We start from the raw sequence: 26858 nt of genomic DNA on the forward strand, positions 1-26858 counted from the left end.
CAGAACCTTTTATTTGTGCATAAACTATGCTTGGATAATAATTGTTGGCTGATATATGATGCTTTCTATTTCTGGATCCAGGACAAAGCCACATAGAGGATTCTCTTTCAAGGACAATGCAGTAATGGATTGTACCTAATACCATTTCCAACTAGGAGTAATGTTGTCACTTCCAAGGCTCAGGCTGCTTATCTTGGACATCAAGTATCTTCTAGTCTCTGGCATAGTAAATTAGGTCACCCATCAAACTTTGTGGTTTCTCTCATGTCGAAGAAGTGTAATTTGTATGTGTTACCTGATTCATTATTTGTGATGTGTTATACATGTATGGAAGGCAAATTTTATAAATTGCCCTTTGTCAATAATGTGTCTAAGTCCCGACATCCCTTACAAGTCATTCATAGTGATGTATGGGGTCCATCTCCTTGTAATTCTATAGACGGTTTAGCTACTATATGACATTCATTGATGAATGCACTAAACATTGTTGGTTATTTCCCATTATCAATAAAAGTGATGTTTTCTCTACTTTTGTGGAATTTTATAATTTTGTCTCCAATCATTTTGCCACTTCCATCAAAACATTACAGAGTGATGGTGGAGGTGAATACCTTAGTAAACCATTTCAAACGTTTCTGTTGGACAAAGGAATAAAACATCAACTGTCATGCCCTTACACACCCAAGCAAAATGGTTTAGCAGAAATAAAGCATAGGCATATCATTGAAATAGCTATAACCCTATTACAAACAGCTTGTTTACCCCCAGTTTTCTGGTCTTTTGCATGTCAAACTGCTATATACCTTATTAATAGAATGCCCTCATCTACACTTCACAATAAATCTCCTTTTGAACTGCTGTTTAATGATGTCCCAGATATCAAACATCTTAGAATTTTTGGTTGCTCAATGTTTCCATTATTAAAACCCTATAACAGTACCAAGTTACAACCCAAGACAACCAAGTGTATTTGCCTAGGCTATGCTTCCAAATACAAGGGTTTCATTTGTTATGACATTATTCATACCAAGTTTTATATTTCCAAACATGCAGTGTTTGATGAGTCTGAATTTCCATATCGCACCTTATTTGTTAAATGTCTTGTCTCCCTCAATCTCACTCCTATATATATGGTCTCTCCAGCATCTCCATCCATTTTAGTTACTAGTGACAATCATATAGTGTCTCTTTCATCCTCTAGGACAACTACTATGCCCGATATTATGCCATCACCACATTCTATTCAACAAAGTGGTACTCACAGTCCTTTACAATCCATTATTACATCAACAAATCAACAATCCTCATCTTCATTCCTTGTGGCTCCTGAGATTCCAAATAGGTCATGTGTTGACCATTCTACTAAGTCTTCTTCTGAGATTCCTAGTGACAATGGTGTTGTAATGTAGAATAAGTTTCAATGTAGAATGAGTTTCAACCTGACAGTTTGCAGGTTATTCTTCCTATTCCTCCTATGACCACTCACTCTATGCAAACAAGAGCTAAGAATGGTATTTCAAAGAAGAAGGCTTTTCTTTATGTGGTTCAAGATGTTGAATATGTTGATCTCTCTCAAATTGAACCTGCTACTTACAAGTCTTCTCTAAAGTCTCCATTATGGTTTTCTGCTATGGAAAAAGAATTGACAACTCTTAAAACTTAACACACTTGGTCTCTGGTGCCATTGCCTTGAAACAAGAACTTGGTAGGCTGCAAGTGGGTGTTTAAGATTAAGAAACATCCTGATGGGTCTATTTCCATGTATAAAGCAAGGCTTGTTGCCAAAGGTTTCAACCAAGAAGAAGGCATTGACTATGGAGAAACTTTTAGCCTAGTAGTTAAACCTACAACTATAAGGTTGGTCCTACCTTTAGCAGCTAATTTTGGGTGGTCATTGCGTCAACTTGATGTGAAGAATGCTTTTCTTCATGGCATTCTTCATAAGGAAGTATATATGTCACAGCCACCTGGTTTTAGTGATCATCAACATTCCACACATGTTTACAGGTTGCATAAGTCCTTGTATGGCTTAAAACAAGCCCCAAGGGCATGGAATAAAGATTTACATCATTCTTCCTTCTATGAGGTTTTTTTCAACATATTTTGATCCTTCATTTTTTTTTTCAAGAATGTTGGACATTCTGTGGTCATCCTTCTCATTTATGTGGATGACATTATAATCACAGGGAGTGATTCTGAGACTATTGCTTCAGTGATTAGGGCTTTGACAAAGGAATTTGATATTAAAGATTTAGGTTCTCTCCATTATTTTCTTAGGATCCAAATCAAACAGAATGCAAGTGGAATGTTTATCACTCAATCCATATATTGCAGATTTGTTAGTTAAGGCGAACATGGTTCATTCCAAACCTTGTTCCACACCTTGCTTACCTTATAACAGGTTATTAAAAAAATGATAGACATCCTTTCAATAATCTTTCTCTATAGAAGTATTATGGGTGCTCTTCAATACCTAATTTTTACCAGACCTGATATCTCTTTCTCAGTTCATCAGGTTTGTTGGTTCATGCAATGTCCTATAGATTCTCATTATGCTGTTGTGAAGAGGATTCTTAGTTATTTACAAGGAACTGTTGTGTTTGGTATTCAGTTTAGCAAATGAGAGTTGGATCTCCATGCATTTAGTGATGCTGATGCTGACTGAGCTGGAGATCCTAATGAAAGAAGGTTTAACATAGGTTTAATTGTGTATTTAGGGCCAAATCCTATTTCTTGGTCCTCTAAGAAACAAAATACAATCTCTAGATCATCTACAGAGGCTGAATACCGAGCACTCTCACATACTTCAGCATAAATTGATTGGATCAGACAGCTTATTCAGTTTATGCAAATTGATGTTCCTTGTCCTACAACACTGTTTTGTGATAATCTATCTGCCATAGCCCTTGCTTACAATCCAGTCATGCATCAGTGAACAAAACGTATTGAGGTTGATGTAAATTTTGTCTGTGAGAGAGTTGCAAAGAAGTTTCTGCAAGTGCATTTTGTTTTCTCTAATGAGCAATTTGCTGATATTCTTACAAATGGTTTGTCTACTCCTTTGTTCCAAACACACTATAATATGTGTATGTGTGTGAGGTAGTTAAGTTGGTTAGGATTCTATATGTTGAGATTGTGACAAGTGTCAACATCTTATGAGCTTTGTATTAGCTTAATAGATAAGCAATGTAATTAACTAGATATATCACATTGTATAAGTGTAATTTGTAAGCTTCTCAATTCATTAATACAAGATACACTTTCTCTCTCTACAACTATACTTCTTTTCTCTGCAAGAATACTACTACTTCTTCTGTTATATATATATATATATAGACACACACACATGTGTCTGTGTGTGGTTTGTTATTTTCTCTAACTTCATTATGTATGCATACTGGACGTGTTCAGTATGAGGTTTGGGATGCTTAGTTGTTCTTTTCCCTTTAACTCAAATAATAAATATGGATATATTTAGTTTTTGTATCTTTTTGCTTGTGAGATTTATGAGATTGTTCACACTGATCTTATAATCATCCCTCACAGGTTGGTTATGTGCAAGGAGTTATTGCAAGATAGAGACATTGATAATACACATCTTTTGCTAGTATTTTCCTATGATGACAGTTTTTGTAATATGTAGGAAGTTGATTGATATAAAGTTCCTCATCATCAGTACTCCTCCTGATTACGATTGAGTAATTAGTATGAGTTTATTTATATTGGTGATAATGTAAATGTAGCTAGGGTTGGATTAAGCTCTTATGAATGTAATATACACCCCTATTTAATATGGACTAGCCAAACTAAATCTATTGTGTGCAATCAAGGAAGAGTACGAATGTTGTCTAAACAGGAACAAGAGGGATCCACCTAGGGCCGGCCTTGAGATTTTGGGGGCCCTGATAAAAGCTTTCATCATGTCTTTCTGCATCGTTATTTAGCTCAAAGGTTTCATGTGGTTCATATTGGGGGTACTTCGAGATTGTTATTCCATGTTCGCAGGTTCTTTAGGGGTTAATGCGAAGAAGGTTGCCACATTTTGGTGCTATGCTTTTGCAACATTAGTTTGTTTAGACAGAAGGAAACAATAGCACTTTTGTAAATAAGTGGCAGGAGATGAATTTTCTATTAGGGTAGTAGCAGTTTTTGTTTTTCTGTTATCTGATGAGTAATCTTTTTTAATGCGGAATTAGAGGTGCAATTGCAATAGACAAGTTGTCCACTAATATGCGGAATTATAGTAAAGTGTGATTGAAGAATAAGTGTGATGGACTTAAAATGAATTCAAAGTTGTGGAAATAACTAGTTGGGAAATAAACTGGCCTAGGGTGGAACCCGATCAAGGGAACAGTTGACCAAACATAGTCAACAACACGTCATGCTTGGTCATTTTACATCCAACAACACGTCATTTAACTACTTAATTAAATTAATAATACATCCAGCAACACGTCATGCTTGGTCATTTTACATAGTCAACAACTTTATATAGAAGTTTACCAAACATTCTAACACTGTTTTTCTTCTTTTCTAAAAGCACTTTTAAAACTATAGTTTACTAAACACTTTCCTAATTTTTTTACAGCTATTTATTCTCATAGCACAACAAAAGCTGTTTTGAAAAAAAAAAAAAAAAAAAGTACAACTCCAAACTAGCCCATATATCTTTTTCAGTCTTTCCATTTATTCGATTTATGAAAATTCTTGCATACAAGGAGCACATTTTCTCATAGCTATATCTTTCACGTGTTGATGTTATTAACAATTTTTGGAGAACTTAATGCTATAGTAGAATATGATATACATTGGCGATGCCCTATTGTAATTTTTATGTGTTAAACGTTTAACCCAGTTGTTAGCCATGCAGAAGTAAGAATTGAAACCATTCTTATTCTAATTCTTAACTTTCAGTTGTTTCTTAACATATATGGAATCCAAAAAAGTGGCCCAAAGAGATTAACTACAGGTTCCACCTACATAATCTAATACCTCCAAAATAAGAAATCCGATCATATGTGAGAACTAGTAAATCTTATTTCCATTGTTTTTCCATCCTCTAGTCATTACTTTCCTCATTCCAATAAGTAAACATGTTTCCCTTAGTACCACGTATGTCTAATATTATTCCTCTTGTAAGTGGGAAGCCGTCTAACATTATTCCTATTGTAAGTGGAAGGTCTTGTGTTGGAGTAATGGTTCATCAACTTATCAAAATATGCAATTATGGTCCCTCAACTAAAAATTCATTACTATTGGTCTCTCAACTTTAATCCAACTGGAGTAATGGTCCATCAACTTTAACTCAATTGAAGCAATGATTCTTCCAATATAACTCATTTGTCCCTATATTTAGGGACTATACGATTGTAGTAGGGATTCCATTTAAGGTTTCATTGGAGATGCTCTAAGATTTGGAACTCCAAAACGACATCGTATCCATGTTTGGAAACTCTTTGAATCTTACAAATTAAAACGGCTCCACTCCAACAAGGGGCTGAATTTGGTGACTCAATTCGGTGCAGCAATCTAACTAGCTTTGGTAAGCTCTCTCTTCCCTACAATTTTAGACTGCTGATTCTAATTCCATTCAAATTTATCAGAAATGCGTTTTATTTATCCTTATCGTTTTTATTTCTCATAGTTCAAACTTGTGGGTTTATGCTGGATGGGTTTTTCTCAGGAAAAACCCAGCAGATGGAAAATGGGGTTGCAAGTTCATGGGTTTTGTTTATTGGGTAAATTATGTAAATGGGTTGCTGTATTTTTTTTATTTATTTAATGGGCATCGGTTGAAAATATTTTAGCTCAAGTATAATTTTGTTGTGTTGAGCTGCACAGATTAAGGGGATTTCTATTTTATTTGAAATTGATCAGAAACTAGACTTCGAATCGGTACAATTATACAGCTGCTTAATGCTACTAAGCAAGCATTTCATATGACAAGGAAGGTTTTTGGCATATATAAGCGGTGTTTGCAAGTTTTAGGCAACGTTGGAGAATTAGTGTTTCTGAACTGATAGGTTTTCGATTTCATTAGTTACATTTGAGATGTCAGTTATTAGTATATTATTCAAAAATGTCTATAAATATAGGTTCAATTGATATGCAGTGGAACTCCAAATGTGCGTCTACCCTCAGTTCGGATGTAGTACTTCATTACGGGATTTGGGTTTAGGTGGGATATCGATTCGCTTTACACATGTAAATGAAATTTGGTAAGCTATCTGCTGCGTGTAGATCCTGGAACCTTGTGTTCGACTCAGTGAGTTTCAATTGGGTATCCCAACTTGCCTATATGGTGTTTGAGATAATGTCCCACTTAAGTATTGAGACCCTTTATATCCTATTTTTCTTGTAATGAGTTCAGTTCTTAGTCTTGAGATGAGTTGTTTAATACATGTGGATATGCTTTTGAATATTTGGAACATGTATATAAATATACATCTCAAGTATTGAAGCCCCCACAATAAATCTCATCATTTTTAAGCTTTTAGCCGAACAAATCACTTTAAAAATCTTCACACTGAAACTCCCGTCATCTTGAAGTTCTTTGGTACTTCAAAGTACTTAATCCAAGCACACATGCTGAAATCTGGACAGCATTTGGATTTTTTTTTGTTAATGTAGGAAGTTTGTGGGAAGAGAAATGTCCAGGTTTCGAGGAATGTTGCAAGCTTCCCTAAATGCAACCAAGAAAGGTAGTATCGCCACTTTTATTTGTTCTACATATCTTTACATGATATAATACAGAATCTCATGCATATAAAATTTGCGTAACTACCTTACATTCTATAAATTTGTCCTTCTATTTACTTTTCATTTTGACTAGGGGAATCAAAATCTTTCATGTTTGTTTATACTTTCATATATTTCTAGATTTGATGAATGTAAAAGATTTCACGTACCATGTATGAATATATTTAAGGGCATGTTTAATGCCTGAATAGTACGTTAACACTTAGCACCAAAAGAATTATGATGGCCAAGCATTACTGCATTTGTGTTCTTCCTGTTATATGGGAATCGGACTTTAAAGTCCACTTCTTGGTTTCCTATCAGTAAGTGAGTACAGATGTTTGCTTTTTCCACATTGATAGATGAAGTTATGAAACTTGTGTGAAGTTATCAATATTGAAACAATTTATTTGTATCAACATTCTGCTGTTTTTTGTATCAAATGCCAAATTTAGCACTTACATGGAATGTTGAAGACCTGGTGCCTCCAACTGAGAGATTTATTTTCAATTTCAATTCGAAGGATGAGCTCAAGAAGTGGCATCTATATTCTGACTCTGAATACGGAGGTATTGATGTGCATAACTTTGATATCTCCTTTTATTAATATATAAGAAAAAACTAAAAGCAGTTGGGACTAATGCCTAGCTTTTTAGTCTCCTTGTATATGAATGCAGTTATGATTTCCAATGCAGTTTTTCCCTGTATGAACTTTGATCTGTATCAGATGATGGAATTGCAACTTTCTTTCCTGAAATTGTTTTATTGATTTCACTATTTTTTGCCCTTTCATTTTGTATGTCAACATGCCAAGATTCGAATATACATATCCATGCCTATTTCTTTGCAGGGTTGTCCTCAGCATCTTTAGAAGTTCCAGATAATGAAAATGGACCCACTGGTAATTGACCGTAAATACCTTTAAATGTTGCAATAAATATATTTTATAGTTATTGCTTTAAGCTATTTTTGCTCTGAACGCAAATTTGATGCACAGAAAGTTAATCAGGATCTTTCAAGAAATAAGGGCAAGAAACTGAAATTAGAAACTTTTTTTTTGAATATATGCTTTTTTGTGATAAAAGTTACAAATTCATGTTTTGATGCTAATAAAGTGAAATGGAGAGTTACTGCTCACTGATAAGGCATGCGATTGCCTTGGTGGCAGAGTTGTAGGATAGTATCTTTCATTTGAATGTTAAATTCAGATGAGTAGAGTAATCACTAATCTTTATCTTAGCTTATGAAATTGCAAAGTTTGTGAATCCACATTATGCTGCTAGCCTACGAGCTTTCATTGTATATCGCTGTTACCAGTAGTTGATATACTACGCACTTACCTTCTGAAACCATTCTCCTTTAAATTTTAGGAATTTTCTTGGGAAACCTTTCGTTGGATTTCATTGAGGGTGCAAAGCTGAAGATAAACAGGAGTGGCTTTTGTGGAATGCGTTCCAAAAAGGTGAGCTGTGAACATTTTAGGAATGTAGATGAAGAGTTTGAAATGAAGACAGAAAAGTTTTGTTAATGATATTTGAATATTTTATTATATTCTGAGAATCTTAACATCTTAAGATGTTCTGGTGTCAAATTATTGCTAATTCACAGTAATTTTTGTTGTTTGTTTATTTCAATTCTGTGCGTGCATGTGTTTTGTTATAGTTTTTCCCATTTCCGATCAATGAAGATCTTCTGGTTTCCAGTTTTTCTGACTCCAAATGGACATGGAAAATTGTTACACATGTGTGATGACCGTACTGCCAAATTTGGATTCATGCTTACATCATATAAGTACCCTATTCCACCAAAGACCATTTCGTGGGCATCATTTCAATATTTATTTGTTTCTTCTGCAGTTTGATGGCTACATTGATTTGGATCCATATGATACCATAGCACTGAAAGTTAAAGGAGATGGAAGATGCTACATTTCTACGGTAACTATTTTTGTTTATGATCAAGCAAGGAGAGGAGTTGGAATGCAAGGCATGTAATCCAAACTTCTTTGTCTGTTAATTTCTAATTGATGTGGTTTTTGCATGTGCAGATCTATACAGAAAATTGGGTAAATTCACCTGGTCAAGAAGAAGATAATTCGTGGCAGGCTTTTGTTTTTGTACCGAAAGGTAACTGGTACATAGCAAAGGCAAGTTCTACTTGCCTCAACCTTTGGTGATTAGAAACGTGATATGATGGACCTGGCCATCACAGGGAGCCAAGAATTTCATGTTTCTTGGGTTACATGGAATTCAAACCCGAAAAACATGAAATTAAATTTAATGGAATGTCTTTGAATTTGTCAACTCCGTATTGATGATTTGAGTCCATGATGTCATTTTTGTGCAGTTTATAATTGAATGCATTATCTTTTTTCTTTTTGCCTATCTTATCATAGGGTACTAGGAGACTCCGAAAACACTGAACTAGTTTTCCATTTGTCGGAATGCATCTATAAATTTGTTTAAATGACAGACATAATAGAATTGCATTGTACTGATTATGTATGATCTTTCAGATTCCTCTTGCTCTATATCTACCAACATGGAGAGGAAATGTTATCAACGCAGAAATGGAAATGAACCCTTCTCGCGTTGTTGGCATGTCTCTATCAGTCAATGCAGAAGGCGGTCTCCCAGGTGCTAGAACTGGAGCGGGTGATTTCAAGCTCGAAATTGATTGGATCAAGGCGTTACGAACATAGTAACCTTGTAAAATATTTCGGAGTAACGAAGTTAGGTTGTATCCAAGTTTTGTGTTGATGGTAACTAAGTATTCAAAGGTTTGACATACCCAGAAAAGGAATGCTCCTGAATCCTGATGCTATCTTGCTATACACAATTGAAAATTTTTGCAGTTTGCAGGTTGTTACACTGATAGCATATTTAAACTTTTTGGAATATTAGATGATCTGTTTTCTCTATAAGGTCTTGTGTATTAATTTCCACTTGGATGCAAATTTCCGAGTCTTTTTGTGACACGGAAATTTCAGTGACCAACCGTGAGTTCTATGTTTTTCCATGTAATCAAAAGGACGAAAAGATATCAAGAAGCGGTCGAGGAGAGGGTTTGGCCAAGTTCATTGATCTCAAATAATGAATTATTAGTTCAAAAAATAAATCCAAACTACGGTTAAACTTTAGAGATTAATTTCATTTTGCTAAAAGATCTACAAAAAAAAAAAAGCTAACTTTTTATATGATTTCTTTTAAAGAAAAGTACAATATTTTAAATGATTTTTTGAGATTTATATAACTCATCACTTTGGCATCGAATATTTGAAATCAATAGAATGGTCCGTGAAATTGTCTACCATCAATCATTTTGGTCCTTTTGTAAAACATTATGTTAAATAATGATCAAAATGACAAAAATACTCTTAATTTAATAAATAATAGGACAAATGATTTGACAAAATTTAAGAATATTTTTATTATTTTAGTCTTATTTAATAGAGATTTTTCATGAAAGACCAAAATGATTGATGATGGACAATCTCAATGATCAATTCTACCGATTTTAAATTTCAATGATCAAAATGATGAGTTATCCAAACTCTATTCATCATTTTGACTCAAAATCATTTAAATATAAAAGTATCCTTAAATTAGATATAAAGTCGGTGATAATTAACTTATTGAAAATGCATGGCCAGCCTTTCATTCAAGATCTACTTTGATTGTTGTAAAGATAAGTAAAGCAGTCATAATTCACATCTGGAAAATGCATGACAGGCCTTTCTTGTTTTCTTTTGGGGGAATTTGGAGACAGTATATCCGACACAAATATAAAAATCTTTGTTTTTTCCTTCAAGGCATGCTTTTTCTTTTATATACTATTGGTTAGTATAATATATGGAGATTTATTTGTTATTTCGCGTGGATATTAAGAAGATGAGATAGTGTTTAAATTTAAAATGTAGTGGGTTGAAAATGAATATCTTATTTATCATGACATTCAACTATTAACAAATATTTTAATTTAAGAGAAATATCACTATACTATATTATATAAATAATTGTTCGAGTGTTACTTTTAATTCTATTTTCTTTTGTAATGTTCTTTTATCTGAATTGATTAATGAGTGTCTTTAATTTAAACATGATTGTGGATGCAAATTTTCGTCTTCTTCTTCTTGGACAAAAATGCACCTGCAAAATAATTAACACCTTGGGTCAAGGCCAAGAGACTCACGTGCCCATGATGAATGGAGGGGAGCTTTGGGCGAAGAAACTCCGATGCCAAAGTTAGAATTTAAGGGAAAAGTAGAGAAATTTGGAGAATTTAACAAGAGAGTTGGAATTAGGTTTTTGGGAGAAATATGAGCTATTTTATAGGGGTGTGGCCGGCCCCTAATTGGAGAAAAGGGGTTCGGCCACTTAAGGTGTTTTTTGGATGTAAAATATTATGTTAGATCCCACATCACCCAGGGGAGTGGATCTTCTATGCCTTATATATACATGCTCACCTCCATATAGCATGAAGCGTTTTAGGAGCATATTGGCTTCAGTTCCATCAGAACTCCGAAGTTAAGCGAGTTTGCACAAGAGCAATCCGAGGATGGATGACCCACTAGGAAGTTCTCGTGTGAGTTCCCAAAAACAAAACCGTGACGGTGTGTTTAGGGTCCAAAGCGGATAATATTATGCTATGGTAAAGGCAAGGCCTGGGATATGGTAGAGCCCGGGGCTGGATTTGACAATTTGGTATCAAAGCCAATTCCTAGTCGGAAGTATGCCGACGAGGACATCGGGCCCCTAAGGGAGGTGGATTGTTAGATCCCACATCGCCCAGGGGAGAGGATCTTCTATGCCTTATATGTACATGCCCACCTCCATATAGCATAAGGCCTTTTGGGAACTCATTGGCTTCGAGTTCCATCGGAACTCCCAAGTTAAGAGAGTCCAGGCGAGAGCATTCCCAAGATGGGTGACCCACTAGTTCTCATGTGAGTTCCCGGAAACAAAACCGTGAAGGCGTGGCCGAGGCCTAAAGCTAACAATATCGTGCTACGGTAGAGTTGAGCCCAGGTCAGGATGTGACATATTATGTCAAAATAGTATCTTATAATCAATTAAGAAATTAATTAGAAATTTAATTAATTAAGAAATTAATCCTATTTTGAATGAATAATCGAAGGTTGCCTTGTGGGGAAGATTTGATGAGGATGGATGAAATAGGTTTTTGAATAAATACCTATTTTGATCACTTTTGACCTTGATTGAGTCGTGATTGTCCGTTGCTTGCTCGTAAGAGTTCCAGTGTCTCGAGGGTGATTTTATCTTTTTCACCCAAGAATCCATGTGTTGCCTCCATATTTTTCTTGATTATTTTTTGCTCCACAAATGCCCCCACACCTACTAGGCTACTCACAGGAAAGGGCAGCAAGTGTAAAAATCTCCAACTTTGATGCCAATTCTCACTTGGACTTGGAATTAGATTCTTCTAGGAAAGGGAAATAAATCGCCTCCAAAGCCTATTTAAGCCTATCTTAAGGAGGGGATTAAATCAACTTCAGAGGGTAATTATTTATCCCTACAAGAAAGAGAGAAAATTAGAAGATATTTGTTCCCCCTCCTCTTGCACTATTCTTTGCTTGCCCGTGCAAAGAACCGTCTTCCGTTAATTTCTTTGACTTCCCCGCGCCGCACCAATGTAAGAAAAACTTAATTCTTCTTATCTTCTTCTTGGGTGGTGCTGCCACGAGGCAGCCATCGAGGTGGTGTGACACGTCGGCTGGTAAGGGCTAGGAGTCGACTTGGCATGGGCCAAGGAGGTGGTGTCGCAAAGCCATTCCTTGTGTTGCTCGGCTTGACTAAAACCAAAGACTGGCTCGACGTGGGCTGAGGAAGTGGCATGGCATAGGCCACGGTTTGGGCTGCCTCTTCTAGGCTGCTTGCCAAAAAGGAGGAAATTGCTTAAGTTTGATTTATCAGCAGTCGTAGATAGAGTAGTCAAGGATGGAGCTGCCAAGATTGGAATTGTTAAAGATGAAATGTCGGACGAGTGAACTGTTGGGTGCAAAGTGGTTGCTGCCCCCTGATCATTTGCTACCTAGTTAGTCTTCAAGCATTTGATCTTTTGAGCTATATGGCCTTCTCACATTGGAAAGCTTGCCCAGCTGGGTGTTGGGGAATTGGTTTACCCTCTCGCACTAGAGAGCTTACCCATATGGGTGTCGGGGAATTAGTTTGCCCTCTCACAATGGAGAGCAATTAGTTTAACCTTTAGCACTAGAAAGAAGACACATATGGGTGTCGGGGAATTAGTTTACCCTCTCGCACTGGAAAACAATTAGTTTAACCTCTCGCACTAGAGAGCAAACCCTTATGGGTGTCGGGGAATTGGTTTACCCTCTCGCACTAAAGAGCAATAGTTTAAACTCTCACATTGGAGAACATACCCATACGGGTGTCGCGTAATTGGTTTACCCTTTCGCACTAGAGAGCAATTAGTTTATCCTTTAGCATTGGAGAGCTTACCCAGATGGGTGTCGGGGAATTAGTTTACCTTCTCGCACTAGAGAGAAATTAGTTTATCCTTTCACACTTGAGAGTTTACCCAGATGGAGGTTTGAGCAATTGTTGTAGACAGCAGTTGAGTCTGGCTTATGAATAACTTCTTGAATCTTCATTACAAATAAAGAAATAAATTAATTGTGCTGCAAGGTAGAAACTGCATAACAAACTGGATAGTACTCGGCTTGCAAGGTCTTGTTCGTCTAGCAGCCTGAGACTTCGAACTTATTTGGAAAAGCCCTAACGGGGTTCAGGGGGTGATGGAGATTTCCCCTACTTGCATAGGCCGTGTCGTTGACCTATCAAGATACTCGTCGCTCTGGCCCTCTTTTATCAGCTTCTCAAGGTACTGTTTCCACTTCTGGCAGCTGTTGGTAATATGGCCTAGTCCTTGATGGAATGCGCAATACTTTGTCTGATCCAGCCTATTAAGATCACCCTTCATGGGTGGCGACAGTTCGAACCAAGGTTCATTCTTGAGCTTACAGAGAATTTGGTCAACTGAAACTATGAACTTGGTGAATGTTTCGGGCGCTGAGTCTTCTCTCGTCGGGGAACATTCCATGCGCTTCTTTTCCGACTCGTTTTTGTTAGACTGCTTGGCCTCGTCCCATAATGCGTGCTTCTCCGCCAAAGCATACAAAACTGCCAAGGTCAGTTTTTCTCCCACGATCAATTTTTCGAATAAATGGTGTTCGGTGTGAAGCTAATTTCTGAATGCTTTGGCTCACCTTGGGCTTGGGTCGTGGTCTTGGCACTGTGGGCTTTGCCGAGGGTGGTTGCCATGGTGGCCATCGTGGTGGTTACTACAATGGTGCCCCGTTGGGGTGGTACCGCTCCACTCATCATCGTGTTGAGCCTTGTGGATCGCAGTGGTCCTAATTCTTGAACGTTGGAATTTTCTTTTGTCGAGCTTTTCGAATCTCTTGTCATTGTACTTTTCTTTCATGTTTTATCGAAGAATTTTTATAAATAAAAATTCGAAGAATAAGAACGTACGAAAAATTTACAAATGAACAAGAAAACGAAAAACCTTGAATGAGAGAGTCTTCTACAAGCGTGTGACTCAAACTCTCAATGAAAACACCAATTTGTAGATGCAAAATTTCCTTCTTCTTGGACGAAAATGTACCTGCAAAACAATTAACACCTTAGGTCAAGGTCAAGAGCCTCACGTGCCCAAGATGAATGGGGGGGAGGGACTTTGGCTGAAGAACCTCTGATGCCAAAGTTAGAATTTGAGGGAAAAGTGTTTAGAAAAAATTGGAGAATTTAGCAAGAGAGTCGGAATTAGGTTTTTGGGAGAAATGAGAGCTATTTATAGAGATGTGGCCGGCCCTTATTTGGAGAAAAGGGGTCCGGCCACTTATGGTGTTTTTAGGATGTAATTGCAAGATATTATGTCAAAATAATATATTGCAATCAATTAGGAAATTAATTAGAAAATTAATTAATTAGGAAATTAATCAATTAATTTAGGTAATTAATCCTATTTTGAATGGATAATTGAAGGTTACCTTGTAGGGAGGATTTGATGAGGATGGATGAAATTGGTTTTGAATAAATACTTATTTTGATCACATTTGACCTTGATTGAATCGTGATTGTTCGCTGCTTGCGCGTAAGAGTTCAGGTGTACCTCAAGGGTGATTTTGTCTTTTTCACCCAAGAATCCACGTATCGCCTCTATATTTTTCTCAATTATTTTTGACTCCACAATGATTTTCTAACATGTATGATTAATTAAATTGGTTCTTTATTTCACTTCATCACACTCACTTTCTTATATTCCAATTATTTAGAATTTATCGAATCTTGATACATGAACTGATGACCAAAAAATTCCAAATTATTTAATTTTTCCAAGACCTTGCCTTTTGGGACCACATGTGCTTGTAAGAATATCTGCTTATGGTGAAGCCCATGATTCATTGTCCAACCACAATTTGCATGATGGCCTCAAAGAACTTGTGTGTGTGTGCGCGCGCGCGCACCATGATTCATTGTCCAACCACAATTTGCACGATGGCCTCAAAGAATATAAATATATATATATATATATGATATATGTATATATTAGATCTGCTTCACAAACTTTGACATGATTGTAGAGCCAATCTAACTCTGGTATAGTACGTTCGTTGCATCGGATTATTTTGAACTAAACTATCTTCAAAGAGCTGAGAAAGCGAGCTAAGTAAAACCAAGACAAAGCGGAGCAATGGTTTTAGCAATCCCATACTTCTCAAAGGCCCACGCTAAGAACTCCTAGAAAAGGAGTTAGTCGAAGTGAGTTTGGTGCAATCCCATTAATTAATCCACTACTAAATATGGGACTACACTAATAATTAATCTCGTATAGTCTAATAAAACTTAGAGAGCTCAAACAAACACTCTTAAATAATTGTAGTTTAAGGTTTTAAGCCAATCAAACAAGCTCATTAATTTGATATACACCAACACTGCTACTAGGGTTAGATTTTTTTTTTTCTACTGATATGTTGGATCTCAATTCCTTGTACAAAAGCAAACATCATACCAAATAACAAGATGTGAGAGAAAACAAATACGAGTACATTATCGTTTTATTTTTGTGTCGTCGTCATCTAAAATTATGTAATTGTGATGATAACAACATATTTGCACCGCAAAAGTCATTATCCTTGCTCGTACGCTTAATTGAATTCACCTTCAATAAAGTATATAGACCAGATTAGATTCCTAATATAAAAAAAAAGAGAGAAAAGTTTGAAACTAGTGACACTAAAAGTGCAAAAAGCAAGAGATTGAATTTGTGAAACAGATATGATAAATTCCAATCCAGAAATAGTAAAATATCTTGCTGCACTAATTGTCAATACAAAATTGGGTCAGATGCAACCTCTCTCTCTCTCAGAAGAAAAAAGGAAAAAAGTTTGAAATTGTGGCAGGAGAGAGAGAGAGAAAGTTCTAGGCCTTGAGAATTGTTGGGTCATCAGTCATCATCTTCCATTTTTTCCTCAAAGTAGCAGAGCTCTCGGATCTCACTGCAATGAGCAGCAAATCAAGCTCAGCTGCCAAAGCATCATCAAAGGCGACGACTTGGGTCCTACCCTACAAGACCCAGAACCTCACTGACCTCTACTCTTTGGGGAGGGTCCTTGGACAGGGCCAGTTCGGCACCACCTACCTCTGCACCGAAATCTCCTCCGGACACCCCTACGCCTGCAAGTCCATCCCCAAGCGCAAGCTCCTCTGCCGGGAGGACTACGAGGATGTCTGGCGAGAGATTCAGATCATGCACCACCTCTCCGAGCACCCCCACGTCGTCAGAATCCGCGGCACCTATGAGGACGCCGCCGCCGTTCATTTGGTCATGGAGCTCTGCCGCGGCGGCGAGCTTTTCGATAGGATCGTGAAGAAGGGGCAGTACAGCGAGCGGGAGGCGGCGAAGCTGATCAAGACCATTGTTGGGGTTGTGGAGGCTTGTCATTCGCTCGGGGTTATGCATCGGGATTTGAAGCCGGAGAACTTCTTGTTCGACAGCGAGGAAGAAGACGCGGCGCTGAAGGCGACGGACTTCGGTCTCTCTGTATTCTACAAGCCCGGCGAGACTTTTTGTGACGTTGTTGGAAGTCCGTATTACGTTGCCCCTGAGGTGCTGCGGAAGCACTACGGACCGGAATCGGATGTGTGGAGTGCAGGGGTGATTCTGTACATTTTGCTAAGTGGGGTTCCGCCGTTCTGGGCGGAGACGGAGATTGGGATCTTCCGGCAGATTTTGCAGGGGAAGTTGGATTTTGAGTCCGAGCCGTGGCCTGGGATTTCTGATAGTGCACGTGACCTACTCAGTAAAATGCTAGAGAGAAACCCAAGGAAAAGGATCACTGCCCATGATGTGCTTTGCCATCCTTGGATCGTAGATGACACGATTGCGCCCGATAAGCCGCTGGACTCAGCTGTTCTGTCGAGGTTGAAGAAGTTCTCCGCCATGAACAAGCTCAAGAAAATGGCACTGAGAGTGATCGCGGAGCGGCTGTCGGAGGAGGAGATTGGCGGGCTGAGGGAGCTTTTTAAGATGATTGATGCAGATGGGAGCGGAAGCATCACGTTCGATGAGCTAAAAGAGGGGCTGAGGAAAGTGGGGTCTGAGCTAATGGAGTCAGAGATCAAGGATCTCATGGAGGCGGCTGACATTGACAACAGCGGGACGATTGACTACGGCGAGTTTCTGGCGGCGACGGTGCACTTAAACAAGCTGGAGAGGGAGGAGAATCTGCTGTCGGCGTTTTCGTTTTTCGACAAGGACGGAAGCGGGTTCATCACCATTGATGAGCTGAGTCAAGCCTGCAGGGAGTTTGGATTGGGGGAGCTGCATCTGGAAGACATGATCAAGGAGATTGATCAGGATGATGATGGGCAGATAGATTATGGGGAGTTTGCTGCAATGATGAGGAAGGGGAATGGGGGAGGGATTGGGAGGAGAACAATGACAAGGACAATGAATTTGGGGGATGCTTTGGGGCTTGGAGACCAACTAACTGATTAGAACAAGTTCTACTTCACTTGGAGTTGGTGGTGAACCCTTTTTGTTTTGGTGATTAGAACTAGATCTGAGGAAATCTTTTGGGTTAAATTTTAATTGTCATTACAAGCAGAAAGAAAATACTAATCTTGGGTTATGGATTCAAGGTTAAATCTTCTGCCTTCTGGTAATGTAAGCAAAAGATGGTAGTTGGAATTGCAATGTTTTCTTGTTTTGTTCAATGTGGATTAAAGCAAACTATTTTTGTATATATGGAAAGCAACTTGCTTAGAACGGATTTACAGCCACACAGCGTTTCGGTTCAATAATACACCATCATCAGAGAACGAAACTTTTAATTTCGATTCAATAATACACTATCAAAGAACGAAACTTTTCATTATTAGAGCAATGATATTATAGTAATGAACTCGTTTCATATACGTCTTTGCAGTTACAGAACCCATTTCTTGTTCTAGCCCAATACCCGAAAATTCGACTCTCCATTTTATGTGGCCTTTAGGTCATAGGCCTTTATTTTCTTTTAGCCCAGTAGACTTCATTCTGTTTTATCGAGTTGTCCTATTAAATTTTATTTTTATTTTTAAACAAACGTTATTATCTATATTAAGAAAATAGCGTGGATTTAGTCTCATTAAATTTGAATCACAAAACAAACACAAACTTTAATAGAAACGTTTTGAGTAAGAACATGACTGAGTAGTAATTGACACGCAGAGACATAATCTAATTTATAACAATGATGGAGGCAGCAGCCTTCTAGATTTAGGATTTTTGTTGTTGTAGACTTATTTTGTTTGGGTATTTTTGTTATATTTTCTTTTAAGTTATGCTTGTATTTGGACTGTCTTTGAACTTTCTATTTTATTTAATAATTTGTAGTAAGTTTGAACCAAAAAAAAAAAACCATGAAGACGGACATAATTCCCATAAAATTATTGCTAGAATGGATTGAGTACCACTAATTTCATGTTAAGAAATGCTACGAATACTTTCAAAAGTGAAACTCTTTATGGCCTACCTCACACCTCACAGTTTAACGTTAATTCTTATGCCAGCACTATAAAATATTATGGCAAAAGCATGAAGTTACAGAAACTATGAACAGTCTCAATTTAAAAACAGGATCCTTTTCGAATTTTTTGTTGAGGGATCCGGAGGACCACATCATCCTGGTCATTTAGTTTAAAATCGTGCGGCCTAATATTAAATTTACTTTTTAAAACATACTTGAAGCAAAACCAGGGGCAATGCACCTCTGTTTTCCTCCTCTTTCTCCCCATATCTCATATCCTAGCAACCGACAAAGCACAAACTTGAGTTCTTACAGGTCAAAAATTTCAATGATTAAATACTAAATCAACACTAACTTATGGACATGCCGAATTCTTTCTATTTTTTGGGTCAAAATTCCAAGTTCGAGAAGAGGAGATGGAAGTGTTTTCTACAAGTGATTGAACTACCAGCTTTGGTGGACCCAAAACGAAAAGGTGAATAGACCTCACCACGATCATCGTACATGTGAATTGAATCCACTCGGAATCTTATTTTTGCGAGAATTTTAGAAATCTTCAAATTGTGTCTGTTTATTGTATATTGTAAGATCAGTTTTTGTTACATACTATTTATATTTAATTTTAAATAAAAATGTTTAAAATAATTTATAACCGCACGATATACGATAAATGAAAACGATTTAAGAATTCCCAAGATCCTCACAGTGGTCTCATTCAAATTCAATCTCATCGCACATGACAGCTCGTACAAAATTCTCTGGAAGCTACAAGACGTATGCCTTTTTACTTTCTGGTGTCATTTGTATCAACCTGTTATCCAAATTGGAGGAGGCATTTTAGCGTGTGCGTACTCCATACTACTAACAAGGCCATCAAACACATGGTATGCTTGATTCAGTGACAAAAGTGTTCATTTTTTTTTCTTTAATTTTACTACTATTAAAGGTTAGAGACAAGGATACGTAGCTATCACATTAATTTAAAAACAGAAATTTTAAACCTAAGACGCATAGGTAAAAATTCAATGCGTTATTCACTAAGATATTCAACTACATGCAATATCACAAGTTTAGTTAAACAATAACTTCATAAGAATAACATTAAAACCTAAATTTAAAGAAAAATTAATAGAAATAGATTTAAAATTTTAAATCTTAACTAAAAGCATTCAACCAACTTTATTTAATGGCTACGCTGAATTGCAAGCTTCTGCAACTGGATAAGGTTACAAACACTGAAGGTAGAGTATTTGACGATTATTGGAAGTTGTGTTAGAAACCAATTCAGACTCTTAATTTTGAGTAGGGGTGCAATTTGAGTTGGTCCAATCCGAACTCGTTCATGTCCAACTTGATTTTAAACCCGAATAAATTTTTTTTTTTTTTTGGCTATAACCCGCCTGAACCCAATCTAATTTCAACTCGTTCATTGATTGGGTTGAGTTGGGTTGATCATTTGCTCGTCTATCCCCAATGTGACATCCCACATTGCCCAGGGGAGTGATCCTTATATGTATATTCCCATCCCTACCTAGTACGAGGCCTTTTGGGAGCTCACTGGCTTCGGGTTCCGTAGGAACTCCGAAGTTAAGCGAGAAGGGGGCTAAAGCAATCCCATGATGGGTGACCCACTGGGGAAGTTGCTCGTGAGTTCCCAAAAACAAAACCGTGAGGGAATGGTAAGCCCAAAGCGGACAATATCGTGCTACGGTGGTGGAGCGGGCCCGAGAAGTGGTCCGCCCCGGGCCGGGATGTGACAAATTGGTATCAGAGCCTAACCCTGGCCGCGTGTGTGCCGACGAGGACGTCGGGCCCCTAAGGGGGGTGGATTGTGACATCCCACATTGCCCAGGGGAGTGATCCTTATATGTATATTCTCATCCCTACCTAGCACGAGGCCTTTTGGGAGCTCACTGGCTTCGGGTTCCGTAAGAACTCTGAAGTTAAGCGAGAAGGGGGCTAGAGCAATCCCATGATGGGTGACCCACTGGGAAGTTGCTCGTGAGTTCCCAAAAACAAAACCGTGAGGGAATGGTAAGCCCAAAGCGGACAATATCGTGCTACGGTGGTGGAGCGGGCTCGAGAAGTGGTCCGCCCCGGGCGGGGATGTGACACCCAACCCGACTAACCAAACCCAATTTAACCAAATTGTAACTCATATTAATTAATGCTTACACTACACCCAAGATAGCCAAGTCCAAAAACCATCGCCCTTTCTAATATTTTTTTAATAAACTACCCTTAATAATTACTAAGCTTTTAGGGAATAAGAGACTTTGATTAGTCAGCCCATATTCGTAATCTCTAAATTCTAGAGCTTTATAGTAGATTGATTTATGAAATTAAAGTTAGTTAGCTTTGATGTAACTTGGCTTAATTTTTTTAGGAATTCTTGGAAACTATGTTGTTACAAGATTAAACTTGAAAATGTTGGGCAACCCTAACTCAATCCAAGTAAACCCTAACCCAATTAAACTTGAGCCCAAATGAACCCGAATAAAACCCAATATGAACCTGAGCCCGAATTGTAAAAGTTGAGTTGGGATTGGATTGACCTTCCAACTCGTCCAACCCGCCCGAGTTGCATCCCTAATTTTGAGGCAGCATTACAATTCTTTCAACAAACATTTCTATCAAGCAAGTGACCATTTACCATAATGGTGGAAATATATTGAGCTCTTACAAGACGATGTGGGTTTAAACTCAGTCGGTGATTAATTTAACAAAATCTATCATTGGACAAAAAAAAAAAAAACAACTATTTCTACATCAGATTCCAAAATGTTGCTATCTTTTATCAATTTTCTTTTTTTAGAGAGAAAAAAATGAAACTAAGGAACTTTATGTTGAAAATTGAAAGATTCGAAAAACCAGTTCATGCTTCATATTTCTTTTAGTTGAAAAATAGTGAGAGAAGGGTATTTATTTCAATTTAAAATTTGCAGCCACTTCAAGCCCAAGTTATTTTAATTCACTGAAAACTCTCAACTCGATTTTTGTGTTTTCGTTAAAAGCTTGAACTTCAAAGCTTCAAGGGATGGTAAAGTAAAAACATTCACAGTATGATATTTAATAAACGGTCAAGATCAATTGATCCCAGGGTCTCATAATAAGAAACCCGTAGAGGATCCTGGTCTGTTTTAGTTGACGTCAAAAAGGGCTTCAGAAACAGTGAGAAAGAGAACCTTCTGGATTCACAATCTGCATAAATATCTACCTCCTCTCGCGCACTCTCAACCGTCCATCACGAAAGATCCTCGAAATCGATTAAATTAAAATAAAATAAAATAAAAAAACTATTTAAATGGGACTGGTTTCTGGAGTGTTCCTTCAATTGGGCCTCGGTGTCTATTTGCAAAAGGGGTGGAGGCTGCTCATGTTTTCCTTTTCCTTCCTCCTTCCCCCTTCGATTAGAAGTTCCATGTTCCGTATGACAAAGATGTAGTTTTCGTACGACATAAAATCTTTGTGTTTTGTGTTTTGTGTTTTGTTCTGGGATTTTGGGTCCTATAATTTGTCGACAAGAAACGTACGAGGAAATTAAGGTTTTTTTTGTTGGGTATTTTTTGGATTTGGTTTGAATTGAAGGAGGTGGAAGGAGGGAGGAGAAATGGCGGATGGGGAAGAGAAAGGCAGTGACTTCTATGCAGTTTTGGGGTTGGAAAAGGAATGCACAGACTCGGAGCTCAGAAATGCCTATAAGAAACTTGCACTGGTTAGAATATTTTTTTTTTAAAACTAAATTTCATCACCATTTTTGCACAATTGAATTTAAACCCCTTTTTTGACAATTCTTTCATTTGGGTCCTTTTAGAATTGAAATTTAGAGGTAAATTAGTAATCTTTTCCTGAATTGAATTTCTGGGTCTTTGGCAAATCGTTGAAAAATGGGACCTTTCTACTATTTGCTGGGGTTGAACATCATTGGGTTCCTTCAAAACTTCTGGGAAATTGGGTTTTCAGAATGCAAATCCCGGAAATGGGTTTTCACTGCATGATCAAAACAGGTTAGAAAGATCGAAAAAGTTTGAAACTTTTCTGGGATTCTTGGGAAATTCGGGGAATTGTGTATTTTTTTTTAATTTATTGAATATTTTTGTTGATTTTTTTCTATGCTTGCTGCCTGTAGAGATGGCACCCGGATCGGTGTTCGGCCTCCGGAAATTCTAAGTTCGTGGAAGAAGCCAAGAAGAAATTCCAGGACATCCAAGAAGCCTATTCTGGTAATTTCAACCTCCGATTCTCATTTAATTATTAATTATTAATTATTTTTTTAGTGAATTGGTCACGAGGGAAGCGTGTGGTCTGTTTTTTGTTGAACAGTTTTATCTGACGCGAATAAGAGGTTTCTGTACGATGTTGGGGCCTATGGCAGTGATGATGACGAAAACAATGTAAGTTTTTTTTTTCTTGGGATTTGTTTAGGTTCGGCACTCAAAATATTTTAACCCTTAGATCTTTGTTTAAAAATACAAAATTAAAAATTTAACTGTTAAAACACTTGTTCATTTCAATTAGCGGACCCTATACTATTGAATTTACAGCTTTATCTGCACTTTTACTGCTCACTTTTGACCATTTAACCAATCACAGTAGGACTCTATTTAGAGGTGATGATTTCCGCACTCCCCGTTACACTCAATGCATTTAATTGGGGTGAGCGGAAATCGTATCCCTATAAAAGCACTTGCTTAGTCCCTGCGGTTATTATCAAGTTTTACATTCATCCCTGTATATTCAGTTGTATCAAATTTGGTAGTTTATAAACTGTTCCAATCCGATGACATTCGCCAATGTTTATGTATAACTTTTATGAAATCCGTCAAATGTAGCCGCCCACCAGATGACCGATTTAAAATTTGTTATTGGTGCAGGGGATGGGTGAGTTTTTGGACGAGATGGCAGTGATGATGCGCCAAACGAAGCCTAATGTATGTACAAATTCATCTTTCTTCCTTTTTAATTTTCGACTTCCCTGTGTTTAATATATATATATATATATGTTTTAAACACGTTGAAATAGATTAGGGAAAAAATGGGATGCAAAAAAAATAAAAAGCTTTTCGCTTTTTGGGAAAACCTACGTTTTTGGTTTACTTTTGCTTTCCCTTGAGCCCTCACTTTTGCCAAGACATTCTAGAAAAGCGTGTTGAAGGGCCATTTAGTCCTGTTTAAATGGATAGGTCCAACTACAATTGCAGTAACATCCTGGTGAAGTCTATTCCTGAAGGGCCCATTAGTTAGGGCCTTGACCGCGGGAGGGTGTAGCCTAGTCGCTCACCCTTCTGTGCTCTAGTTCGAATCTATCTTCTTTTAGTACAGATTAAAATACCGCTCAAATATAAAAATTTAGTCATTGTGGACCCACCAATCCCATGATGCAATTTTATTTGTTTAATTGCGATCTAGGGAAGCCCAAGACGAAGGGAAGGCATTGAGGTGCCACTGGCCCACCACTTAGTGATAAATTTATAGTTATGAGAAGAAATTCATCAGGTGTCACCTGGCATGTGACAGAAGTGCACTAGACTTGTTCTGTGTTCAAATGCCTATATTTTCATGAGTGACTAAAAAATATTTGTAATTAGAGGTTTGTTAGTTGTAGTTACCAACCCGTGTGTGGTCAAGTATAAGCTGTTGATTTGTATGAGATCTCTGTTAGCTGTATTCATTTCATTTCCGGCAAAGGGCATCGGCCAGTAATAATCGCAAAAACATTAAGGAAGTATACGTAAGTTCAACTTTTTACACTAAAAAGAGACTAAACAGACAATTTAGGGGCACTAAAATGTGTTCTATAGCCTGTTTAGTGCTCGTTCAGTGAGAAATGATTTTTTTTTTTTCAAGATTTGAAAAGGTTATATTAATTCGTATTTTCCAAAATATTAAGGACACCCAAAAACATGGGATCTAACATTTTTGAAGGGGTATGCGCTAGTCGTATCAGCTATGCTGAATGATTGAGAGCGTGTTTTGTCTAAAATATCATATTTTGTTCTTCATCTTTTACCACGTTTAATAAAATTTGTGAGCTGAACATTGTGACTAATCATAAATCTATCTGGTAATGCAGTGAGAAACTTTAGGAACTTCCAGTCTTTTTTAGTTTCTATATGATTGGAAGTTTCTAGAGAAATTTCATCTTGACTAATCCTTTGATGATGCCGATAATGATATTGTTTCCGAGTACCTACTGACATATGAAGAATGCGTAATTGACAGGAAAATGGGCAGGAGACCTTTGAAGAATTGCAAAATCTTTTTGATGAAATGTTTGAAGGGGATACTGGGAGTTATGGGTCAGTCTCTCACCCTCCTAGTTCCTGTTCTACGTCTTCGTATGTGTCCTATTGTGAAAGATCAAGTTCCAGTACTAAGCGGAATTGCTCCGAAATGAACTATGAGAAGGCGACCTTGGACGATCCTTCTGGCTTCGACACTCATTTTCAGAGCTTTTGTTTAGGGGTCAGTACCCTCCTCTTTATGCTAAGTAACCTGATTTTATCTTATCGTGCTTTTAATATGAGACCTATAGACGATGGTTCTTTTGATATGCTAATGAAATCCAGTGTGGAGGATTACTTCTTGTAATGTATTTGTCACTTGTTGTAATGTATTTGTGACCTATAGACGATGGTGCCTTTTTTCCCCTTCTTTTTGTCACTTGTTGTAATGTATTTGTGATTGGTGCTATGAAGACAGGTGGAAAGCCTTCAAGACATCGGGGAGGGGACGGCAGCAAGAGAAGTGATTCGCGCAGAAGCCATCGGTAATCGAAGGCAGGGCAGGAAACAAAAGGTTACGTCTGGTAATGATGTTTCTTCAAACGACTACTCTGGTATATCAGCTAGATGAAGTTGTTGATCCTTTTACTTATGGACTTATTTGGGAACTTAATTGGCAAAATTTTAAATCACCCTGGAGAGTGCAGAAGTGTAACACCACCACCATGAGGAATTTACTCGTTACTTCTAGGCAGCTTTGTGTAGGTTTAGCAGAGGGTGGAATGGATTTAGGGTTTAAGCTTTCATTGTTGCAATTCCTGCCATGCCATACTGTTAGTGGTAATGGCATTGTTTCAAAGTCTTCAATTGTAATCTCAGTTACCCATTGATGTTGGGATTTCAGTAGTTCCCCTTTCTTTATTATTTCAAATCGGAAAAATACTTGACTCGTTACATGTAGGACGTAGTTTTAGGACGTAGTTTTTCTCATATGGACAAGTAAGTTTGACTTGTGCAGAAGGTTTCCTTTTGTTTCACTTAAAATAATTTATATGTTACATTGTGATTACCGACCATAACTGTGATTTGTCCGTCTTAAAAAAGAAGGCAGGAATGAAAATGAAGGTGGCAAAGTTGTAGTTTGGTTGTTAATCATGGGCAAGGTATAGAGAGTGGAGCCCTACAGGGCACGTGGGTGAAGACCCCACGTGTGTTGCTAGTGACCCCTCTTCCATGCCTAGGAAAACACGCATACATCTACTGCCGTTATGCCTTTCGCTTTCGGATGGTGAAAGAACGGCGAATTGGCCCGCTAGTCCCGTTCACCTTTAGACTTATCTGCCAGTTCTCGCACATTATTATATTTGCGTTAGTCAGTCGTTGTCAAAATGAATAAATCAAATAAAAGTAACTGTTAAAATTAAATAGAAATGCTTAAAATGTTAAAAAGGGCAAGCGTATTAAAAATATAGAAAACTAATAAAAATGATTTGAAAGTTTTGAATTTTAATGACAAGAATAAAATAAAGAGTAACGTGAAGAATATCATAATTGACTTTTTAGTCTAAAAATGTAATTTTTTATTAAAGTAAATAGTATCAGAATCTTTTCGTTGAAGTTCTTTAAAAATATTCGTAGGACCTCAAAGTCCCATGCAAGTTGCCAAAATGATAATGCAGATCGTTATTGTGGGTCGTCCATCGACAAATGGTGTATCATTTTCAACAAATTTCCATGGCACTAGGCAAATGTTAATGCACAAGTTGGGCAAAGCGTGTTGAATGGGGAAGTTGGTATGCAAAAAGTAGAAGGAATGTGAAGAAAAAATACGTCAAAACGAT

General features: G+C 37.4%; 3 protein-coding genes across 7 annotated transcripts; all 3 read left to right on the plus strand.

Annotated features, from left to right (window-relative positions):
* Positions 1-5187: 5187 nt before the first annotated feature.
* Positions 5188-9606, plus strand: LOC137739926 (putative complex I intermediate-associated protein 30). 4 transcript variants are annotated; one of them, XM_088700610.1, is made up of 9 exons: positions 5339-5542; positions 6113-6218; positions 6631-6701; positions 7194-7307; positions 7589-7639; positions 8109-8200; positions 8595-8675; positions 8786-8884; positions 9254-9606. In XM_088700610.1, exons 2-9 carry the CDS (start codon positions 6124-6126, stop codon positions 9437-9439), a joined length of 789 nt encoding a protein of 262 aa, XP_088556736.1. In that variant the 5' UTR covers positions 5339-5542; positions 6113-6123; the 3' UTR covers positions 9440-9606. The 4 variants fall into 4 exon arrangements, with proteins under 4 accessions (XP_068335778.2, XP_088556737.1, XP_088556736.1 ...); XM_068479677.2 differs by lacking the exon at positions 6113-6218 and having other exon boundaries at positions 5188-5542; XM_088700611.1 differs by lacking the exon at positions 7589-7639 and having other exon boundaries at positions 5329-5542.
* Positions 9607-15950: 6344 nt separating this feature from the next.
* Positions 15951-17999, plus strand: LOC137739092 (calcium-dependent protein kinase SK5). Its single transcript, XM_068478579.2, has one exon. It carries the CDS (start codon positions 16285-16287, stop codon positions 17779-17781), a length of 1497 nt encoding a protein of 498 aa, XP_068334680.1. The 5' UTR covers positions 15951-16284; the 3' UTR covers positions 17782-17999.
* Positions 18000-22099: 4100 nt separating this feature from the next.
* On the plus strand, positions 22100-25971 carry LOC137740029 (uncharacterized). 2 transcript variants are annotated; one of them, XM_068479815.2, is made up of 6 exons: positions 22100-22508; positions 22923-23016; positions 23117-23187; positions 23668-23724; positions 25016-25258; positions 25496-25971. In XM_068479815.2, the coding sequence occupies exons 1-6, from the start codon at positions 22404-22406 to the stop codon at positions 25646-25648; spliced, it is 723 nt and encodes a 240-aa protein (XP_068335916.2). In that variant the 5' UTR covers positions 22100-22403; the 3' UTR covers positions 25649-25971. The 2 variants fall into 2 exon arrangements, with proteins under 2 accessions (XP_068335916.2, XP_068335917.2); XM_068479816.2 differs by having other exon boundaries at positions 22125-22508; positions 25492-25971.
* Positions 25972-26858: the final 887 nt, after the last annotated feature.

The sequence above is a fragment of the Pyrus communis genome, chromosome 9 (assembly GCF_041283825.1).
Source record: "Pyrus communis isolate YQ-2024b chromosome 9, ASM4128382v1, whole genome shotgun sequence".
NCBI lineage: Eukaryota > Viridiplantae > Streptophyta > Magnoliopsida > Rosales > Rosaceae > Pyrus > Pyrus communis.